Genomic DNA, 21,875 nt, shown 5'->3' with positions numbered 1-21,875 from the left:
TTCCCGCGGAGAAGGGAGCCCGATGTGGGACTCGATCCCAGGACCCTGGAATCATGACCTGAGCTGAAGGCAGACGCTTAACGACTGAGCCACCCAGGCATCTCCTAAGATTTTAGAGAGAGGGAGGAGAGGGAGAATCTTAAGCAGGCTTCACACCCAGCATGGAGCCTGACATGGGGCTCAATCTCATGACCCTGAGATCATGACCTGAGCCAAAATCAAGAGTCAGAAGCTTAACCAACTGAGCCACCCACGCACAACCTAAAGATTTTATTTTTAAGGAATCTCTACCCCCAGTGTGGGCTCAAACTCATGACCACGAGATCAAGGGTCACACGTTCCACCTACTGAGCCAGCCAGGCGCCCCCTTGTTTGATCCTTTCTATTTAATAGCATGTAAAACTGATTTTTAAAGGGAAGGTATGATCAAAGTTACATTGAGTTTCTCCCTATGGTCGAAAAGCAGAGAACACATATACCTGCATTTGACTGTTAATTTTTTCAGCCACATCGTTGTAAACATGGGGAGAGCCTTTGTTGGACAAGAAACTGAAACAGGAGATTCTCGTCGCTTTATCCCAAGGCTGGGTTTTTAAATTCATTTTATTCATTCGTTACTAAAAATAAGTGCCACTTTATATGTAAAAGGCGGGGAGGGGTGAAATCAGTACAAGTAGAGAGAAGCAGTTACAAAGCTCAGCTAGTGATGTCCATGTAACAAAAGACCCCCCCTCCACCTACTGATGCCCCGGAGGCTTTATAGGTGATTTCTACCAAACGTTCCTTTGGATCATCTAATTTCCCACAAGTTCTTCCCCAAAACAGAAAAAGAAGGCAAGCAAACTCATTTTAGGAAGTTCCGACTTCAGCGAAGGACACCACAAGAAAATGAAAACACAGGTGTCATTCACTTATGAACATAAACATAAACATCCTACATACAATACGGTCCAACCACATCCAAAAGTTGACTGCAAAAGAAACCGTCCAGCCTGATTACATCCAGCGTGTCCCACAAATGCAGGGGTGACGTGCATTTTTTCCTCCCAATGGAACCCCATCTTGTTGAGGGCAGCCACATGTGCCCAGCCAGAAGCACCATGATTCATTTCTAATCAAGGTCACTAGAAGTCTGCCAGGGGCCAGGGCTGCCGGCAAAGTCTGTCCTTTGCTGGTAAAAGGAGAGTCACCTAAGGTAAAGTGGTTTTGTGCTTTTGCTCCAGCTCATTCCCTTCTACCACAGGATTCATGCCTTTGAGGTGGCAGCTATGTTGCCACCATGAGGTGACTGGGCTGAGGACAGAAGGCCAGTGTGCCAGAGATGGCCCATTAGAAGGATGGGCTCCTTCCTACTGAATGACGCCACTGAGCTACCAGACCAGCCTGGGAGGGCCCATCTCTCTGCTGGTTGAGAAGTTAATGGCCGTAGCAGGCACCAGCAGCTGGCTCAGTCAGAGGAGCATGCAACTCTTGATCTTGGGGTCATGAGCCCCACATTGAGCATAGCGATTATTTAAATAAATAAACTTAAAAAAAAAAAGTTAATGCCCTGGGTTTTAAGAAAGCTTTGCTGGTATTCTTCGACACGCAGCTGAGACCATTTCTACCAATTCAAATGGTTTATCATCAGAAAGTCTACCCATATTATTAATTGCGCTAGTGGATTCACAGAGAAAGACCCGCACGCTTCTTTGATTAGAAATAGGAAAATGCACAGAGTGTAATGCATAATATCAGCTTTTAAAAACTTCAGAAAACAGCATCCTGAACTTGAAAAAGCCTTATGTGTAAAGATGGGACTAGGACGGGATGGTCATCACGGTGGCACTGGTGATCCTGGCCAACGCACTAAGATAAGAAAATGAAAGAAGCAGTAAGACGGGAAAGGAAAAGATAATTATGTGACAGTGTAATTACATATGTGGAAAATCTAGCAGAGGCAATAAGCAAACCATTGGAACCAAGAGGAGAGCCAGGGACTTTGCCGGATGCTAGAAACGCTTATAAATGCCACTCGCTCATCTTGGTACTGGCAATAATCAGCTCGAAGCTATAGAAAACAAACTATCACAAGAGTAACAGAATCTATAAAGTATTCAGAACTAAACTTCGCTTTTTTAGAGATTTATATATTCCTTTGAGAGAGAGGAAGAGAGAGAGGGAGAACGAGCAGGGGGACAGAGAGAGAGTCTCAAGCAGACTCCAAGCTGAGTGCAGAGTCTGACACCAGGCTCGATCCCATGACCCTGAGATCATGACCTGAGCCGAAACCAAGAGTCGGACACTTAACTGACTGAGCCACCCAGGCACCCAAGAACTAAAATTTATTAAGGATGTTCTTCACATTTATGTAAAACCTTTATGGAAAAAAAGTGTTAAAGGCCATAAAAGTTCAGTGTAAATGGGGAGATAAACTCTTGGTTTGGATGCGCTGACTCAACATTAAAGATGACAGTTCTCCCCCAAATAATCTGTAAGTTAAATTCTTAGGAACTTGAGGAGGAACTCATTCTAAAATGTTCATGACAGTCTAGAGGTTCCCGGCCAGCTCAGTCGGCAGAGCACGTGACTCTTGATCTCAGGGTTGTGAGTTCAAGCCCCATCCTGGGTGTAGAGATTCCTTAAATAAATAAATTTTTTTTAAAAGATGAAATGTTTATGATAGTATAAAGGTCCATGAATAGCCAAAGAAAAGGAGAAGGAATCACCCTGCCGGATATTAAAACAGACCACAGAAGTTAGAGCAAACAAGCAACAACAAACTCATACACAAAATACACAAAGACAAGCTATAGCATTGCTTAGTTGCTGACAAACTGTGGGAAGCCAGTAGGAGCTGCCCATGCACACACAGTAGGGTAGTTATGGGCCAACAGTGGAGTGACATCAGGAAGGACAGGTTGGATCAGCAGAGAGGGTAAGCAGCTCCCTCCCTCTGGGGAGGGGAAAAAAAAGAAAGAAAGCTGTATGCCTAAGTCCCACCACACGCAAAAGTAAACTCTAGGTGGAGGAAAGACTTTAAAACAATGAAAGCTAAGACCAACAGAAAATGTGGGAGAGTATTTTTGTGACCTTGGGGTGGGATTTTCTGAAACAAGATACCAAGACCATGAACCATAAAAGGAAATGTTGATGGCCTGAATACATTACAGTTAAGAATTTCTGCTCAACAAAGGACATCACACCCTCCCCTTGGAGCCTGCTGACTACCAAGCACGGGACCAGCGACCAGCACTGTTGAGCAAGGGAATGGGGAGGAGGGTGCATTCTCCAGGAGTGGTGTCTTTCAACAAGCGTGCAGGTAGGATTTTGGTGGGCTCACTGGTAAGGCTGTAATAGGAAGGTACTAGCAGAAGCATATAAACGTGAGGCAGGAGACACAGGGAAAGAAGCCAAAGGAGGCATCTTATTGGGTTCGGTCATTCCTCTTCAGTCCACAGAACAGTGTCTACCCTTTTAGTTTGCCAAAGTTTGCCACCTGGAGGGGTGGACGGATGTTAAAACAAAGCACCATGATAGCTTTGGCAGGGCTGTAGGCATTTAAAATACAGCAACTAATCCAGCCTAGAGAGCTCAAAGACCAATCCCCCTCTTGGAATTCCCAGACCTGGAGCCATCAAATCCACCACGGCCCCACTGAGGGGCCCATCCTTAGAGCCCAAGAGACCCCAGGAGGCGGCCCAGTTAGTGGCTTCACCAGGCCAACACCGGGTGGAAACTCTATCCCACCTGATGACACCAGGGATCCGTTCCGTGAATCCCCGCTTCTGATTCTAATGTTTTTGTTTTAGTCGGGTTCTTCCGGCTACAAGGAAAAGGAATACATTTAAATCACCTAAAAAGAGTTTTTCAACCTTCCCGGCAATAATCGAATCCCACAAGGGCCATCGATGGGTGCTGCAATTTATAGGCCACGGTTTAATTGGGAACAGGATATTTACATGGCATCAAAATATCTCCCCATAAAAGTGCTTCTTAGCAACAAAAGGAAAAACAGGATCTTGACCATGGGAAAGTACGGTGGATTCCACCTTAACCACATAGCAAAGTGAACATGGACAGAACTAGGTCAAATTGATATAAAGTGTTTCCTGATATGATTGCCCCGAAAAAGCAACCTCACTTCTGTGATACTGAAACACACACCCCAAATCCAACCAGGAGAAACGTCAGATAGACAGAGGGAAATTCTACATAATCGAAGGACATTCTGTGTAGTTACTGGACTGTGGTTTTCAAAAATGTCAAAGTCCAAAGAATAAAGGCAGTTTAAGGAACTATAGGAAACCAAAGAGCTGTGGTCCCGGGTGGGATCCTGGGACATTTTTTGGACAGTCGGCAAAATGGGAACACAGACTGTAGCCTGGATAATACTAGTGCATCAGTACTGAATCTCCCGAAATTCATAAGCAAACTGCAGTTATGTAAGAAAATGTCTTTGTTTTTAGGAAATACACATGGAAATGTGAGAGGCAAAGGGGCACAATGTCTCCACGTTCGTCTCAGTTCAGGAAATAACACTTGAGAAAGAGTGATAAAGCAAACAATACAAAATGTTAACAAATGGTGAGTCTGGCCCAGGTTGATACATAAAATTAACCCTCACATGGTACGTTTATTGCCAACCATGAGAAATTGAGTAGTTACCAGTAAAAAGGTAGCCAAAGCCACTGGGGAGATTTCTGCTTGTGGGAAGATGGGTTGGATGTGCTTTTCCCCTGTTCAGTCCATTAAGTCCAACTAAACTCCGGAACATTCTATATAAACATAAGAGGTGAAGGAGTCAGCAATTAGAACCGAATAGACGGAATAATAATAGAATAGAATAGACAAAATAATAATGATAATAATACCCCAACAAAAGCCTGCTCTCTCCAGCCAAAGGACCAGGGGAGGGGTAGCCTAACAAGGCAGAACTTGGAAAATATGGGGCGCCTGGGTGGCTCAGTTGGTTAAGCATCTGCCTTCCGCTCGGGTCATGATCCCAGGGTCCCCGGATGGAGCCCCACATCGGGCTCCCTGCTCAGCGGGAAGCCTGCTTCTCCCTTTCCCACTCCCTCTGCTTGTGTTCCCTCTCTCGCTGTGTCTCTCTCTATCAAATAAATAAATAAAATATTTTTAAAAAAAACTTGGAAAATCACCACTCTATTCCAGACAAATACCGCAAACTGTGTGGCCACACCCACATCTGCAAAGGCCAAAGGGTGAGCCTAGATTTCCACCCACCTCAGGCTTGTTATGAGGCGCCCCAACATCCTTGCCGGGCAGGGGGGCTCTCTGGGAAGGCCAAGCAGGGGAGCAGGGACTTTGCCCGAGCCAGCGGGTAACCACAGGGGGTACTTGAACTTCGAACGCCGCCTGGCGGCGTCTTTCCTCTCCAGAGCGGTGTCAGAAAAAGCCAACTAGAACAGAAAGTTTTAGACCCAGACTCTCATCAAATAATACAAGAATGGCCACGTTTCCATAAAAAAAAAAAAAAAAAATCATTCCTCATACCAAGAACCGTAAAGACCTTGAGATGAATAACAAAGACAACCAGCGGCTGCCAACAGCCAAAGGACAGAGGTGTGAGGATTCTCTGGAAAATATTTTAAAGCAGCCACGATAAAAATGCTTTAACAGACGTTATGGATACGCTTGAGACAGATGCAGACCGGACTTCAGCAAAAGCAAAGAAGATCTACAGAAGGACCAGAGGGAGATTGTAGAGCTGAAAGGCAGGACGACCGAAATTAAAGCTCAGGGAGTGGGCCCCGCAACACAATGGCGAGAACACAGAAAAGAATCAGTGGGCTGGAAGATGCAGCTATAGAAATCACCCTTTCCGAACAACAGAGAGAAAACAGACTCCAAAAAGGTTGGGGGGGGGGGTTGGGGCGCCCGGGTGGCTCAGTCGGTGAAGCGTCTGGCTATTGATTTCAGCTCAGGTCAGGATCTCAGGGTCCTGGGATCAAGCCCCACATTGGGCTCCCTGCTCAATGGGGACTCTGCTTGTCCCTCTACCCTCTGGTCCTACCCCTTTTCCACTTGTGCCCTCTCTCTGTCTCTAAAATAAATAAATCTTAAAAAAGGAAATCTCAGGAAGCTCTGGGACTCTAATAAAACATCTACCATGTTGAGCTGAGAGCCCTATGCAGGACTCGATCCCAGGACCTGTAGATCATGACCTGAGCCAAAAGCACACACTTAACCATCTGAGCCACCCAGGTGTCCTGAGAGACTACTCAAATTTGTAAAGAAACATAAACAGACATGCAAGAAGTCAAGCAAACCCCAAATAGGACAAACCCAAAGAATAACACAAAGAGAGGCACCTGGGTGGCTAGGTCGGTTAAGTATCTGACTCTTGATTTTGGCTCAGGTCTTGATCTCAGGGTCGTGAGATTGAGCCCCGCATCAGACTCCACTCTCAGTGCGGAGTCTACTTGAGATTCTCTCCCTACCCTTCCCCCTGCTCATGCTCACTCTCTTTCTAATAAATAAATAAAATAAATCTTAAAAAAAAAAGAATAACCCAAAGATAAACTCCCCCAAATAAACACACAACTACCATATGACCCAGAAATTGCACTCCTGGGCATTTTCCCAGGGACATGAAGACTGATGTTCACACAAAAATCTGTACACTAATGTTTAAGGCAGATTTATTTATAACAGTTAACAACTGGAATCAGCCCAGATGGCCTTCAGTTGTTGAATGGTTAAACTGTGCTACATCCATGCAATGGAATACTACCCAGCAATGAAAAGAAATGAACTACCAACGCACGTTACAAACTATGAATCTCCACAGAAGTATGCTGAGTGAAAAAAAGCCGACTCCCAAAGGTCATATTCTGTATGATCCCATTTATAGAACAATTTTTTAAAGATTTTATTTATTTGTTTGACAGAGAGAGACACAGCAAAGAGGGAACACAAGCAGGGGGTGTGGGAGAGGGAGAAGCAGGCTTCCCACTGAGCAGGAAGCCCGATGCGGGGCTCGATCCCAGGACCCTGGGATCATGACCTGAGCTGAAGGCAGACGCTTAAGGCCTGAGCCACCCAGGCGCCCCTATAGAACATTCTTGATGCAACAAGATTATAGGAATGAAGAACAGAGCAGTGGTTGTCGGGGGTAGGAAGGAAGTTGAGTGTGGGTATAAATGGACAATATGAGGGATCTTTATGGTGAGAACAATGTCAATATCCAGATTGTGGGGTGCCTGGGTGGCTCAGTTGGTTAAGTGACTGCCTTCGGCTCAGGTCATGATCCTGGAGTCCCGGGATCGAGTCCCGCATTGGGCTCCCTGCTCAGCAGGGAGTCTGCTTCTACCTCTGACCCTCTTCCCTCTCGTGCTCTCTATCTCTCATTCTCTCTCTCTCAAATAAATAAATAAAATCTTTAAAAAAAAAAAAGGAGTAATTTTTCAAAAGAAAAAAAAGAAAAGTTGAGTGGATCTTGAGTAGACCTCCAACTAATGTCTCCTGCACCAACTCTTTAAAAATGAACCACAGGGCGCCTGGGTGGCTCAGTTGGTCAAGCGACTGCCTTTGGCTCAGGTCATGATCCTGGAGTCCCAGGATTGAGTCCCACGTCGGGCTCCCTGCTCGGCAGGGAGTCTGCTTCTCTCTCTGACCCTCCCCCCCTCTCATGTGCTCTCTCTCTCAGATAAATAAAATCTTTAAAAAAATAAAAATAAAAATGAACCACAGCTAGAACATTGAATTGGACTCTTTGGATGAGATCAACTCTGCCTGACTTACTGCAACAGAGACTTGTTGGAAAGATGCGGGACTCACTGGGTACAAGTGAACGTGGACAGTCCAGAATTGCCTGGGAACCAGGTGGCAATGGGGCCTTTGTAGGAGGAACCACTCTACACTTTTCCTGAGCACTTTCTTGAAATGAATACTGTCCAGTTCTATTTTCTCTTTTCTTGTCACCACATTCACCATTTGAAACCCTAGGACAAGGGGAACAGTTGTCCATGATTAGGTTACATCCCGGAGCTAAACTCAGGTGGAGACAGGAAGTACCCGGTGGAAGGAACTTTCAAAGACATTTGGGTTTCCAAAGCGAGAGGGCAGCGTGCCTACTTCTATACTCCTATCAAGTCTGTACTCATCTGAGGAGATGAAATCTCCCAAAAGGAAACTGGGGTCCTCTTATCCAAGAGGAATGGATGCTGGATAAAAAAAATTACACATATTTCCCTTAGGTATCACATGATAAAACATGTTAAGTGGCACAAAGCAGTACTCAGATGAAAAGTAGGAATTAAGTGGATTTACCTGAAAAGCAGGAAAGATTGAAAATAAATGAACTAAAATATCATTCTCAATGGGGAAAAGCCAGCTTTTCCCCTAAGGTCAGGAATGCAGCAGGGATGTCCACTATCACCACTGCTATTCAACATAGTATTAGAAGTCCTAGCCACAGCAATCAGACAACAAAAAGAAATCAAAGGCATCCAAATTGGCAAAGAAGTCAAACTCTCACTCTTTGCAGATGATATCATACTGTATGTGGAAAACCCAAAAGACTCCACCCCAAAACTGCTAGAACTCATACAGGAATTCAGTCAAGTAGCAGGCTATAAAATCAATGCACAGAAATCAGTGGCATTCCTATACACCAACAACAAGACAGAAGAGAGACAAATCAAGGAGTCGATCCCATTTACAATTGCACCCAAAACCATAAGATACCTAGGAATAAATTTAACCAAAGAGGCAAAGGATCTGTACTCAGAAAACTATAAAATACTCATGAAAGAAATTGAAGAAGACACAAAGAAATGGAAAAACGTTCCATGCTCATGGATTGGAAGAACCAACATTGTGAAGATGTCAATGCTACCTAGAGCAATCTACACATTCAATGCAATCCCCATCAAAATACCATCCACTTTTTTCAAAGAAATGGAACAAATAATCCTAATATTTGTATGGAACCAGAAGAGACCCAGAATAGCCAGAGGAATACTGAAAAAGAAAAGCGAAGCTGGCGGCATCACAATTCCAGACTTCCAGCTCTATTACAAAGCTGTCATCATCAAGACAGTATGGTACTGGCACAAAAACAGACACATAGATCAATGGAACAGAATCGAGAGCCCAGAAATGGACCCTCAACTCTATGGTCAACTCATCTTTGACAAAGCAGGAAAGAATGTCCATTGGAATAAAGACAGTCTCTTCAACAAATGGTGTTGGGAAAATTGGACAGCCACATGCAGAAGAATGAAACTGGACCATTTCCTTACACCACACACAAAAATAGACTCCAAATGGTTGACAGACCTAGATGTGAGACAGGAGTCCATCAAAATCCTAAAGGAGAACACGGGCAGCAACCTCTTTGATCTCAGCCGCAGCAACTTCTTCCTAGAAACATCGCCAAAGGCAAGGGAAGCAAGGGCAAAAATGAACTATTGGGATTTCATCAAGATAAAATTCTTTTGCACAGCAAAAGAAACAGTCCACAAAACCAAAAGACAACCGACAGAATGGGAGAAAATATTTGCAAATGACATATCAGATAAAGGGCTAGTATCCAAAATCTATAAAGAACTTATCAAACTCAACACCCAAAGAACAAATAATCCAATCAAGAAATGGGCAGAAGACATGAACAGACATTTTTCCAAAGAAGACATCCAAATGGCCAACAGACACATGAAAAAGTGTTCAACATCGCTCGGCATCAGGGAAATCCAAATCAAAACCTCAATGAGATACCACCTCACACCAGTCAGAATGGCTAAAATCAACAAGTCAGGAAACGACAGATGTTGGCGGGGATGTGGAGAAAGGGGAACCCTCCTACACTGTTGGTGGTAATGCAAGCTGGTGCAACCACTCTGGAAAACAGTATGGAGGTTCCTCAAACAGTTGAAAATAGAGCTACCACACGATCCAGCAATTGCACTACTGGGTATTTACCCCAAAGATACAAATGTAGGGATCTGAAGGGGTACGTGCACCCCGATGTTTATAGCAGCAATGTCCACAATAGCCAAACTGTGGAAAGAGCCAAGATGTCCGTCGACAGATGAATGGATAAAGAAGAGGTGGTATATATACACAATGGAATATTATGCAGCCATCAAAAGGAATGAGATCTTGCCATTTGCAACGACATGGATGGAACTGGAGGGTGTTATGCTGAGTGAAATAAGTCAATCAGAGAAAGACATGTATCATATGACCTCACTGATATGAGGAATTCTTAATCTCAGGAAACAAACTGAGGTTTGCTGGAGTGGTGGGGGGTGGGAGGGATGGGGTGGCTGGGTGATAGACATTGGGGAGGGTATGTGCTATGGTGAGCGCTGTGAATTGTGCAAGACTGTTGAATCACAGATCTGTACTTCTGAAACAAATAATGCAATATATGTTAAGAAAAAAGAAAAAGAAGAAGATAGCAGGAGGGGAAGAATGAAGGGGAGTAAGTCAGAGGGGGAGACGAACCATGAGAGACGATGGACTCTGAAAAACAAACTGAGGTTTCTAGAGGGGAGGTGGGTGGGGGGATGGGCTAGCCTGGTGATGGGTATTAAAGAGGGCACGTTCTGCGTGGAGCACTGGGTGTTATGCACAAACAATGAATCATGGAACACTACATCAAAAACTAATGATGTAATGTATGGTGATTAACAGAACAATAAAAAAAAATTAAAAAAAAGAAAATAAGTGAACTAAGATTTCAACTCAAGAAGGTAGGAAGAGAACGTGAAAATAAGCTCAAAGTAAGAATTATTAAAGGTGGAAGCAGACATTTATCACTGAAGAGGAAAAAAAAAGCAATTGACTAGTACAACTAATAAATCTGGTTCTTTGGGGCACCTGGGTGGCTCAGTCAGTTGAGTGTTTGCCTTCAGCTCAGGTCATGATCTCAGGGTCCTGGGATTGAGTCCCGTATCAAGCTCCTTGCTCAGCGAGGAATCTGCTTCTCCCTCTCCTTCTGCCTGCCGCTCCCCCTGCTGTGCTCTCTCTCTCTCTATCAAATAAATAAGTAAAATCTTTTTTAAAAAGTCTGGTTTGTTGACTAGTCCAGTAAAATAGAATAATCTTTGGCAAGTCCAGTGAGGAAAAAAAGAGGGGGTGGGGAGGAAGAGAGAGAGAAAAGACAAACAACATTAGGGCTCATGACTACAGATATGGAGATTTTAACAAATGATAAAAGTATAAGTGTTCAAACCTGCAATAATAAATTTGAATAGCCACATGAAATAGATATTTTATGGGAAACTATCAATTACCAAAATTGACTCAAGATCAAAATTGACCCAAGAAACCTCAACAGACCAAAAATTATAGAAATTGGAAAGGTATTCCAGAAGCTATCCCCCAAATGGCATCAAGTCCAGATGGTTTTATAGGTGAATTCTACCGACCCTGCATTGAATGGAAAATCCCTATGATCTCTAACTTTTCCAGAGAATATAAAATTTTCCAACTTAATTTCTAAAGCCAGCATAACTCTGGTAACAAAACCAAACAAGCAAATAGAAAAAAGACAAAGCCGCTCAAAAGAAATCTACAAGTCACTTCTATTTTCTAACTTAGATGTAAAAGGTCTAAGTAAAATGTGGGCAAACCAACCTAGAATTATATTAAAAGAATAATTCATAATGGTCAAGTAATTTTAATCCCAAGCATTCAAAGATGTGAAATTAGAAAAAAAAATTCAGAACATTAACATGTGAAGAAAATGAAATATAGGATCCTTTCAGTAGGTTCCAAAGCATATGAATCCCTTTTCTGTGTCTGCAAAAACCTTCAATTTAGGAATATTTGGAGAAGCAGAATCGGCCTATTACAAAACCTGAAACCACCAGACTTGCTTTCCCAGATTTCCTTGCAGCTGGGTCACAGAAGTATGACTAAGCCAACAGACACCCAGACTTTGAATCAGGAGCCGGTACCACAAAGGAGGAGGAGGTGGTCCAGGATCCTCTCTCTGCACAGGGAGGTTGTGGTAACACCGAGTCTCTAGCTCAGCAGCTGGAGCAGTGCGGGCTTCAGTGATCTGGTCTTGGAGCAGGAGCAGAGTTTTGCTCACCAGACTGGTTCTGCAGCTTGATTCTGTTCCGGGCTACACAGCTCCAAGTCTGGTTGTCTGGCCCTTACTGGGAAGTCTATAAAGTGGCCAATGTATGTTTAACAAATTCCCTTTCATCCTAAACTCACCAGGATGTTTTCTGTTGCTTACAACAAAAAACCCTGATACCAATACACCAACAGTCAGCAACTCCAGGGGCCCCACTCCACCTCACGGCCTCTCTCTCACACACTTCCTGATGCTTGATTCCTTGTTTTCTCCATGTTCTCAAGTACTTTTTGCAGTGGGCAAATTATATAAATGGCATATGTACGGATTAACTGCATTGGGCTTGTGGTGAAAGGAGCAGACAGGGGCAGACTCATGTGGTTGCGTGAAGACGCCCCTGCTGGGGGACAGTCGGTGGGGCATTTTAATCATTAGAAGGGGTGGTGGACCAATGGACATGGTAGCTGACTCTCTGAAATAGGCACCTCATTTGGTCTTGGGAAGTTTTGTTTTGAAGTAATTTCTGTGCCCAACGTGGGGCTCAAACTCATGACCCCAAAATCAAGAGTCACATGCTCCACCAACTGAGCCAGCCAGGTGCCCCAAGTCTTGGGAAGTCTTTTTTTTTTTTTTTTTAAGATTTTTATTTATTTATTTGACAGAGAGAGAGACAGTGAGAGAGAGGAACACAAGCAGAAGTGTGAGAGGGAGAAGCAGGCTTCCTGCCGAGCAGGGAGCCCGATGCAGGGCTCGATCCCAGGACCCTGGGATCATGACCTGAGCCGAAGGCAGACGCTTAACGACTGAGCCACCCAGGTGCCCCAAGTCTTGGGAAGTCTTAAAAGGCTTTCCAGAGGAAGACATTCTGGGCTGGGACTCTCCAGATAAGTAAGGGTTGGGCAGAAGGGGGTGAGGGGTGAAAAGAGAGCCCAGGCACAAGAAAGAAATAAAATGATCTACTAGAGTGAAAGGTGGAGTGCTGAGGGCGCCTGGGTGGCTCAGTTGGTTGGGCAACTGCCTTCAGCTCGGGTCATGATCCTGGAGTCCCGGGATCGAGTCCCGCATCGGGCTCCCTGCTCAGCAGGGAGTCTGCTTCTCCCTCTGACCTTCCCCCCCTCTCCTGCTCTCTCATTCTCTCACAAATAAATAAAATCTTTAAAAAAAGAAAGAAAGAAAGGTGGATGCTGAGAGATGGGGCTGGACAGGTAGGCAAGGGTCGGATCATGCAGGATCCCGTATGCCACGTCAGGGACCTCAGAGCTATAGGGAGCCACCTGACGAGTCTCAAACAGTGGGAGGATATGAGCAGATCTGCAGTTCTGGAAGGACCACTCCAGTGGGGGATGGGGGGAGGGAGGTCAGAGCATCAGGAGCCCAGCTGGGAGGCTGTTGCAGTGAGGCCATAGAGAAGAGCTGGTGTCCTGGACTGGGGACGGTGGCAGTGGATTCCAGAGAGAGATCCGGAGGTCAAGCCAGCAGGACTTGGTGGCAGGTTGGATGGGGGACGAAGGAGGGAACGAGTTACGGATGACCATCGGGGTTTCTGTTTGTATCGACTGAGTGGCTAAATGGGCGGATGGTGGCCCCATTCACTGGGCTGGACAACACAGGAGGGTTAGCTATCTGGAGAGAGATGGTGAGATTAGTTTTGAACATATTGTTTTAATGCTTGTGGGACACCCAAGGAATCCAAACGGCAGTGGGACCTAGGTGTTTGGGTCTCCGGAGAGGGGTCTGGGTCTGAGTAGAGGTGAGTCCCTGGGGTGGGTGTATGGTGGCTGACAGCAAGGGAATGAATGAGGGTAACTTACGTGAGGCGTCTGTGTAGCAGAAGAAAAGGAGAGGGCCAAAGACCAAACTCTGGGGCAGGCTGACTCTCCAGGAAGGACAGAGGAAGGAGTCTGCAAAGACTGGGAAACGTCAGCCAGAGAGGTTAAGAGGGAGGTGAGTGGCATGAGGCCCAGGGTGGGAGAGGCCGTGGTCTGCAGGCTGCAGAGAACAGGATCGCAATGGAGACGTGCCCGGTGGGTGTAGGAGGGTGGGGGACACTGGTGACCTTGGCCACAACGGAGCCAGGGGGTGGGGGAACCGTGCTAGAGAGGGAGAAAGGCAGAGGGCGGCAAGGGTTAAAATTGGCAAGTGGGAAGGGCGAGTGAGTGGCAGCTGGGGAGGCTTAGAAGCCGGGGGACGGGGGTGGTTGGAGGAGTCCACTCCCAATCTGTCCTGTGTAGATGGAAAGTGGGGGAAGAGAGCCCCAAGGAGGGCTGGGGACGGCTGTGGAAGGAGGTGATAAGGGCCTGTGTCCGGGAGGGACACTGCTCCCAGGTCACAGGAGGGCATCTCTATCAGGCTGGCACTTCCTCCCCATCCCCATCCCCTTCCTGCCACTGCCCAGGCCCTCCCTGGGGCTGGAGAGAGACGGCAGTCACACCCTGCGAGCAGCTCTGTGCCCTCGGAGGTCCTCCCGCCTGCCTGTAAGCTGGAGTTGGGGCTGGGGGACAGGGCCGCTGAGGGAGGGAGAAGAACCTAGGACGTGGGGTTGGCGGTTTCGGCTTCTGGGGGCAAGGGCGGGAGAGGGCAGTGGGGGGGACAGGAGTCTGGGGGCTGCGTTTCTGGAGGGATCCCCGAGGCTGCAGCAGGGGCGAGAGTCTGGAGGAATAACGCCCAGCGCCCACGAGGTGCCCACGTGTGTTCCCATGACCCCCAGGTCCCCATGCCTCTCCTCCTGTTGCTGCTCCTGCTGCCGCGCCCCTCACACCCCCAGTTGCTCTGTGAGGTCTCCAAGGTGACCAGGCTGCTGGAAGTGAACTGTGACAACAGGGGGCAGAAGGCGCTGCCTCCCGATCTGCCCAGAGACACAGCCATCCTTCACCTGGGCGAGAACCCCCTGGGCACCTTCTCCACAGCATCCGTGGCGTCCCTGACCCAGCTCGCACAGCTGTACCTGCGTCAAAGCCAGCTGACCACCCTGCACACGGACGGGGTGCTGCCACAGCTGGAGACCCTGGACGTCTCCCACAATAAGCTGAAGAGCCTGCCTTTGCTAGGACAGGCCCTGCCAGCCCTCACCACCCTGGACGCCTCCTACAACGAGCTGACCGCGCTGTCTCCTGGTGCTCTGAACGGCCTGAGCCGGCTCCATGAGCTCTACCTGCGCGGCAACAAGCTCAGGACTCTGCCCCCGGGGCTCCTGAGGCCCGTGGCCCAGCTGAGGAAGCTCAATCTGGCCGACAACAAGTTGAATGAGCTGCCCCCGGGGCTCCTGGATGGCTTGGGGGAGCTCGACACCCTCTACCTCCAAGGGAACTGGCTGCGCACCATCCCAAAGGGCTTCTTCGGGGACCTCCTCCTCCCTTTCGCCTTTCTCCACAACAACCCCTGGGCCTGTGACTGCGAGATCCTCTATTTCGCTCGCTGGCTGCAGGACAACTCCAATAATGTCTACTTATGGAAGGAGGGTGTCGACGTCAAGGCCATGACTCCCAACGTGGGGAGCGTGCAATGCGTCAACCCATACAACACACCCGTCTACACCTACCCAGGGAAGGGCTGCTCCATTCTCGGGGACGGGGTTGACATAGGTTATGATGACTATGAAGAAGAAGAGGTGGGAAAGGTACCTGCCACCAGGGCTGTGGTCAGCTTCTCCACCGACACCAGAGCCCACACAACCCACCGGGCCCCCCTCCACTCGGCATCCACTGCTTCTCCAGACCACCAGATGTCCCATCCGTCTTACACCCTGGAGTCCACGAAGAAACAGAGCAGATTCCCAACTGCCCCAGAGCCCAGCATGTCCAGCATGCCCTATCCCCCACCCTCCACCAAACCCCCCACCACCCTGAAGCCCCCCATGCCCCACCCCACGACCTCCACCATGACCATGACCACTCCAGAGCTCATGCTCCCCACCAGCCTGGAAACTACGACACCCTCCACCCCCTCCACCCCGGAGCCCACCACAACCCCCACCACAACCCCCACCACAACCCCCACCACAACCCCCACCACCCCGGAGCCCACCACAACCCCCACCACAACCCCCACCACAACCCCCACCACCCCGGAGCCCACCACAACCCCCACCACAACCCCCACCACCCCGGAGCCCACCACAACCCCCACCACAACCCCCACCACCCCGGAGCCCACCACAACTCCAACCACCCCCACCACCCCGGAGCCCACCACAACCCCCACCACAACCCCCACCACCCCGGAGCCCACCACAACTCCAGCCACCCCCACCACCCCAGAGCCCACCACGCCCCCCACCACAACCCCCACCACCCCAGAGCCCACCACAACCCTAATCCTGTCTGAACTGACCACATCTGAGATCCCAGAATCAACCTCACTCCCTACTATTTTGGAATACCCAACAACCACCTCCTTTGTCTACCTCCCAAAGGCCCACGAGGTGGTTCAAGGGAATTTGGAGAGCTCCAGAAATGACCCTTTGCTCAACCCTGACTTCTGCTGTCTCCTCCCCCTGGGCTTCTATGTTTTGGGTCTCCTCTGGCTTCTGTTTGCCTCTGTGGTCCTTATCCGGCTGCTGGCTTGGGCCCAGCCCGCAGGGCCACGGGCCCTGGCCACAGCCACGCACACCACACATCTGGAGCTGCAGAGGGGAAAGCAAGTGACCATGCCCCGGGCCTGGCTGCTTTTCTTTCAAGGCTCACTCCCCATTTTCCGCTCCAGCCTCTTCCTGTGGGTACGGGCTGATGGTCATGTGGGGCCCCTCCAGGCAGGACGGCGGCCCTCTGCCCTGAGTCTGGGCCAGGGTCAGGACCTGCTGGGAACAGTGGGCATTAGGTATACTGGCCACAGTCTCTGAGGGGGGTGGTTTGGGGACCCACGGAGGCTGTGATGGCCTTTTGTACTGGGATCTAGCTGGGGGTGGGCGGGCAAGGAGCACAGCAGGGTCAGGGGGAGATTTAGTCACTTTTCCTTTATCAGAAGCCTCTTGGTACCACACGCACAACCTCAGCGAAGCAGCAGGGGTGGAGAGGAGCAGGGTGGGTCATAGAACAAAGCTCCCTATGCTGCAGGAGGGGTTCACAAACCACTAGGTCATTACCATCACTTTGGAGGAAGTTTGAGGAAAAAGCAAAGGGAACAGGGCAGGATTCTCAGACGTGGGTACCGAAGGGAACTGGGAAAGATCTGTATCAAGATGTGAGCCCTGATCGTCCCTGGGGAGCATAAACATGGTGGTTTCCTTTCCTTTTTCTGTTGAGCATTTTTTAGTTTTCCACCGTTGTATGTTATTTGGAGAATAAAAAGGTTAACTTCAAAAAAAACTGTTTCCTTTGGAGACGGAGAGTGTCCGGGGCACTTGTCATTCGCATGTCTGAAGCCCCACCTGCCCCCACCCGAGTTGGATCACTCACCCACAGAAGCTCACCAGCCTGGGGTGCCCCCGCTCACCCTGCGGTGCTGCCCGCCAGGCCACTGCAAAGCACTAGGACCAGCTCAAAACCCACAGGTTTCCCTGGAGCGGCCCCTGCCGAGGTGCGTCTGCCCCGGGCCGCCCAGGAGCCAACGTGGGCACCTGCCCGCACCCACGGCCTCCCGCCCTGCCCAGGCCAGCGGCCCCGTGGGTGTGGGCCGGACGGCGTGGGCCAGCGTGGTGGGTTCTGCTCAGCGCCGAGCTGTCCCAGGCAGGTGTCCGGCTCGCATACTAGAACCTGCTTCTCCCCTGCTCCCCTAGACTCTGCCATTTCCCCTCACTGCACCGAGTGGGCTGTCTCTCCTGTGGTGTCTCCAGCCCAAATCAAGGCCGGGGGCACAGAAAATGGGAGAGAAAGCTGAGCCTCCCCAGGCTGAGAACCCCCTTCTCCAGGTGACCCAGGCCTCAAAGCCCGACTGCACCTGCCCTGCTTGGAAGTCTCCCCTGGAGAGAGGACAAATCTGGAGCCTGACCATGAAGGGCTTCTACACACTCACCCGGCTGACGACTTACAACGGGTTCTCCATGCCCCGTGGTCCGCTGCTGCAAGCTCTGAGATCACCTGCCCCGCCCTCCCCCCCACCCTGGGTTTCCCCGCGGAGGCTTCGCTCTCCTGTCGGGCAGGTGCGCTGCCCCATCCATCTGACCGCCGCCAGCATGGCTCTCTCCTCCAGGCAGGGCCAGGGCCCCCACATTACCCTGCAGCGGTCCACTGCTCCACTCCCACCCCCACCCGCCCCTGGGCCATCTCTCCCTGTGGACCTGGAACCTCTTAAGGACACGGCCCAGGCTCCACCGTGGCCCAGGCCAGCAAGCGCCAGGAGTGAGTAAGAGGAAGGCAGAGGTAGGAGGGCCCAGCCGGGCTGCCGGGCCGCCGAGCTCCTCCTCTCCTCCTCCTGAGGCGGCTCTGCCAAGGGGACAGTTCCCACCTACTGCCTGCCTGTCCCTGGCCAGGCTCACAAGACTTCGGGCCTCACGCTGCCCAGCCCTCCTTCCAGTTGACCTTCCTGTGCCCTCTGACGCCCCAAGAGATGTTTGGAGACACATCACTCTCCGCAGGGTGGGGCTCGGATCAAGTCTCCGGCCAATGTCCCTGCCCCCCCCCCCCCCCCCCCCGTTTTAAACCTCCCGGCTCTGGGCGCCTGCCCCCACGGCTCAGCCTTCCCGTCTCAGACTGTCCCCTTTTCTGCCCAAGTCACCAGGCTGCGGAGGCTTTTCCTGGGGATTCCGAGAGATGACTCATGCCCCTGACGTTCTTGGGCAAGTGGCTGGGAAGCAACACGTGGGGTGTGCATGTCGGTTTTCCTTACCTGTCGGTTGCTGCCACCGCACCCAGACAGACTGATGTAGCGTTTGCATAAAACGGGCAAGCGCCTTTCCTTTAACACCTTTTCTTTAAAACTCCAGTTCCTGTGTTCCTGGGACCTCTGCTTCCTTGTCCAGCTGCCTCCCCTCCCGCCCCTGCAACTGTACAGATCTGGGGGTGCTGTCATCAATCCAATTTATTGATCAGGTCCTCAGTGAGGTGGAAGGTCACGTCCTCCTGCGGCAGGCCTTTTGGCCATCCTGACAGCTTCTGCCATCTCCTGTGCCCTCAGCCCTGCCTTGGGTTACCCACTGAGAAGGGGGATCTTCCACTGTCCTACATGCCCGAAACGAACACCCCAGAGGAGGCCGGAGAGCTTCAGGCAGTTTCCCAGCCACCGCCCCCACCCCCAGCCGAGACACAGCCGAGGGCAGAGAGATCGTGAGGATCAGAACAAGGAGGTCAAGGTGGCGCAGGGGTAGGACAGACCAGAGTCCTTTACCGCAGAGGAGGGAACCACACCGTGGAGGGGAAATAAATAGAAGGGCCCAGGGCAGCAGAGTCCAGGCCCCCGGGGGCACACTGACTGTGGGAGCAATGGGTAAGGGGGAGCCCTGGCACCCTGGCCCCGGGCCCCTCGCCTGCCTCAGCCACTGAGAAAGAGACGCTTGTAAGCCTTGTTCATCTGCTCCAAGAAGATGAAGGTGAGGACGGTGTGGGGGCCCAGGCGGGCATAGTACGGTGTGAAGCCCTTCCACAAGCTGAAGAAGCCCTCGTAGCGGACAACCTTCACCAGCACATCCTAAACAGGAGGCAGGGCGCCAGGGTAGGACCTGGCTTCCAGGGCCATGTCCAGCTTCCCCACCGCCCTCCCCGCACTCCCAGAGTATCCCCTCCTCCAGCCCCCCTTCCTCACCAGCCCGTTCTTGTATTCCGGCTTCCCGTCAACCGTCCTCATGTTCTGAATCCTGCAGGAGAGGAGGCAGGGGCGTGAGAGACACAAAGCGGGCCCTCCCACACGTCCCTGGGCCCCAGCCCGCACGCTCACCGGGTCTTGACGATGTCCACCGGCATGGAGGCAGCGGTGGTGACCAGGCCGCTGATCATGCTGGCGCAGAAGTGGCACAGGATGTTGTCAGAGAAGTAGCCTGGGGGAGGCGAAGCAGAGACGGCGGTCAGCGCGGAGTTGGCCCGGGCCCGGCCGGGGGTCCCCGTTCCGGGGCTCACCTGAGTCCAGTAAGAACTGCTTGGATTGGGAGTAGGAGGCGAGCTGGGCCGCGTTGACAACGACAGCGCGAGCCATGGTGGGGATGCAGCCCTGTGGGGGTGGTGCTGTCAGGGACGGCCACGACCCGCCCCTGTAAGCCCCCAAGGTCTCCAGCCCCTTCACTCACCCTCCACAGTGTGGGGACCCCTTCCTCCCGGGCGATTCGAATCAGGGCATTAAACACGTTTTTGTAGCCACGGCGCTGGTCAGGAGGAAGCCTGGTGGGAGGGCGGGGAGAGGCCAAGCTCAGGATAGACCACTCTGCCCCACAGGAGCAAAGAAAGGGGGCCCAGGACACGGACGTTAATGCTCTGCTCCGGACCAGGGATAAGTAGTCCTCGGATTCTAGATCCCAGGGAACGGAGCCGGGGCAGGCTCAGACCTGGAACTCACCGGCCATCGGCGGTCATGCGGATAAGAACCACCTCAGCTGGTGTGCCCACAAAGGCCCCAGTCGCACCTGCAGTCATGCCAATCAGGGCCTTCAGCAGAAAGCCAGGGGGTGTACCGTCAGCCCCGGTCAGGCGCTCAAACAGCACCGTGTAGATGCCAAGGCGGGTGGTGGTGTAGGTGGCCTGGCGCAGCAGGCCAGCCGACAGCCTGGGGAGCGAAGGAGTCTGTGCATCAGGCCAGGGTCTGGAGCTGCCAACCCATCCCTGACCCCCACCCCCCCACCGCATCCAGTGGCTGCAGTACCCAGTGTAAATGCCCCTCAGCCCTTCTGCCCTCAGGATGCTGGTGAGGGCATGGAAGCTGGTTTTGTACTCTCGTGTCTTGGCTCCTTCCCCACTCAGCTGCATCCGGTTCTTCACCAGATCCAGCGGCTGCACAAACACTGTAGCTCCCATCCTGGAAGAAGACAGAAGCAGAATCCAGGGCCGAGTGTCCCTTGACCACCTATCAGTGCCCACTGGAACCTGGCAACGAGGGGTCACAAAGTGCCAGGCCTGCCCCATGATTAATTAAGTGTTCAAGCCAGCACCTGGCTGGCTCAGTCGGTAGAGCATGCAACTCCTGATCTCAGGACTGTGAGTTCAAGCCCCACCTTGGGAGGAGAAATTGCTTAAAAAAAAAAAAAAAAAAAGAATGTACAATTAAGTGTTCAGGAGGCTAGTGGCTAACGTGTGTAAGCGTCCACCTGGGCCAAGAGCCATGGGTCTTAAAAGTCCAGTGGTCCCGCGGGGGGCCGTGCAACGAAAGTGCTCCATGCAGCTCCCAGGGGGTCAAGCAGTGATCCAGAACTGCATGCAGTCCACCCCAGAGAGAGGTGGGCATTCGTGACCTGGGACTTCACGCAGCCCGACAGGAGCCATACAAGGACCTGGAACCCTACACGACCCGGGAGAGCTAAGCAACGGGCCTGCACGCAGCCCAGCAGGGGCCCCGCGATGGGTGAAAAGGTCCTGGCAGCCCATCAAGGACCTCGGCAATACGCCTGGGACCGCGCTGACCCCGTGCCGGCTCGGTTCCCTGCACCCGTCCCTTCCTCCTCCCTTCCCAACCCTGGGGCCTGAGCTTACCCGGCCAGGCCTCCAAACAGGAACTTGACGGACTTCGGGGACGTGCGGGGCTTCGCGTCCATCCCGCCGGCCCCGGGACTCGCCGTGGCCGCCATCGCCGCTCGGTGGCCCTCGGCTCCGGGTCCTGTGCGCGCGCGGCCCCACTCGCGCCCAAGGTGACACCGCGCGCGCAACAGGGCCGAGGGCGCGCGCGCACGCCCCTCCGGCTCTCGCGGCCAGCCCCAGCTGGAAGCCGGCGCAGACGCAGGCGCGCGGCGCAAAGGCGGCCGGGAGGAAGGCGGAGCCGGAGGCGG

At 51.4% G+C, this 21,875-nt stretch overlaps 2 protein-coding genes across 2 annotated transcripts; one reads left to right on the top strand and one right to left on the bottom strand.

The window, feature by feature from the left end:
• Nucleotides 1-14,517: 14,517 nt before the first annotated feature.
• GP1BA (glycoprotein Ib platelet subunit alpha) lies at nt 14,518-16,874 on the top strand. The gene has a single exon (XM_035724733.1). The coding sequence runs from the start codon at nt 14,751-14,753 to the stop codon at nt 16,872-16,874; it is 2,124 nt and encodes a 707-aa protein (XP_035580626.1). The 5' UTR covers nt 14,518-14,750.
• A 2,099-nt stretch (nt 16,875-18,973) lies between these two features.
• SLC25A11 (solute carrier family 25 member 11) lies at nt 18,974-21,829 on the bottom strand. Its single transcript, XM_027567880.2, has 8 exons — nt 21,583-21,829; nt 20,759-20,911; nt 20,456-20,662; nt 20,190-20,280; nt 20,023-20,113; nt 19,844-19,943; nt 19,712-19,763; nt 18,974-19,597 (listed from the first exon to the last, which is right to left on the bottom strand). The coding sequence occupies exons 1-8, from the start codon at nt 21,675-21,677 to the stop codon at nt 19,442-19,444; spliced, it is 945 nt and encodes a 314-aa protein (XP_027423681.1). The 5' UTR covers nt 21,678-21,829; the 3' UTR covers nt 18,974-19,441.
• Nucleotides 21,830-21,875: the final 46 nt, after the last annotated feature.

This window comes from Zalophus californianus, chromosome 16 (assembly GCF_009762305.2).
Source record: "Zalophus californianus isolate mZalCal1 chromosome 16, mZalCal1.pri.v2, whole genome shotgun sequence".
Taxonomy (NCBI): domain Eukaryota; kingdom Metazoa; phylum Chordata; class Mammalia; order Carnivora; family Otariidae; genus Zalophus; species Zalophus californianus.
Note: the sequence above shows the minus strand (reverse complement) of the source record. Positions and strands in the feature narration are given on the sequence as shown.

Excerpts from the sequence above, each read along its gene's own strand:
- GP1BA (XM_035724733.1), top strand. The coding sequence starts at position 14,751 with ATGCCTCTCCTCCTGTTGCTGCTCCTGCTGCCGCGCCCCTCACACCCC.
- SLC25A11 (XM_027567880.2), bottom strand. The coding sequence starts at position 21,677 with ATGGCGGCCACGGCGAGTCCCGGGGCCGGCGGGATGGACGCGAAGCCC. Across the intron at positions 19,764-19,843 it reads GTGGACATCGTCAAGACCCG|GATTCAGAACATGAGGACGG; the intron begins GTGAGCGTGCGG and ends CCTCTCCTGCAG. Across the intron at positions 19,598-19,711 it reads CGGAATACAAGAACGGGCTG|GATGTGCTGGTGAAGGTTGT; the intron begins GTGAGGAAGGGG and ends CCTCCTGTTTAG.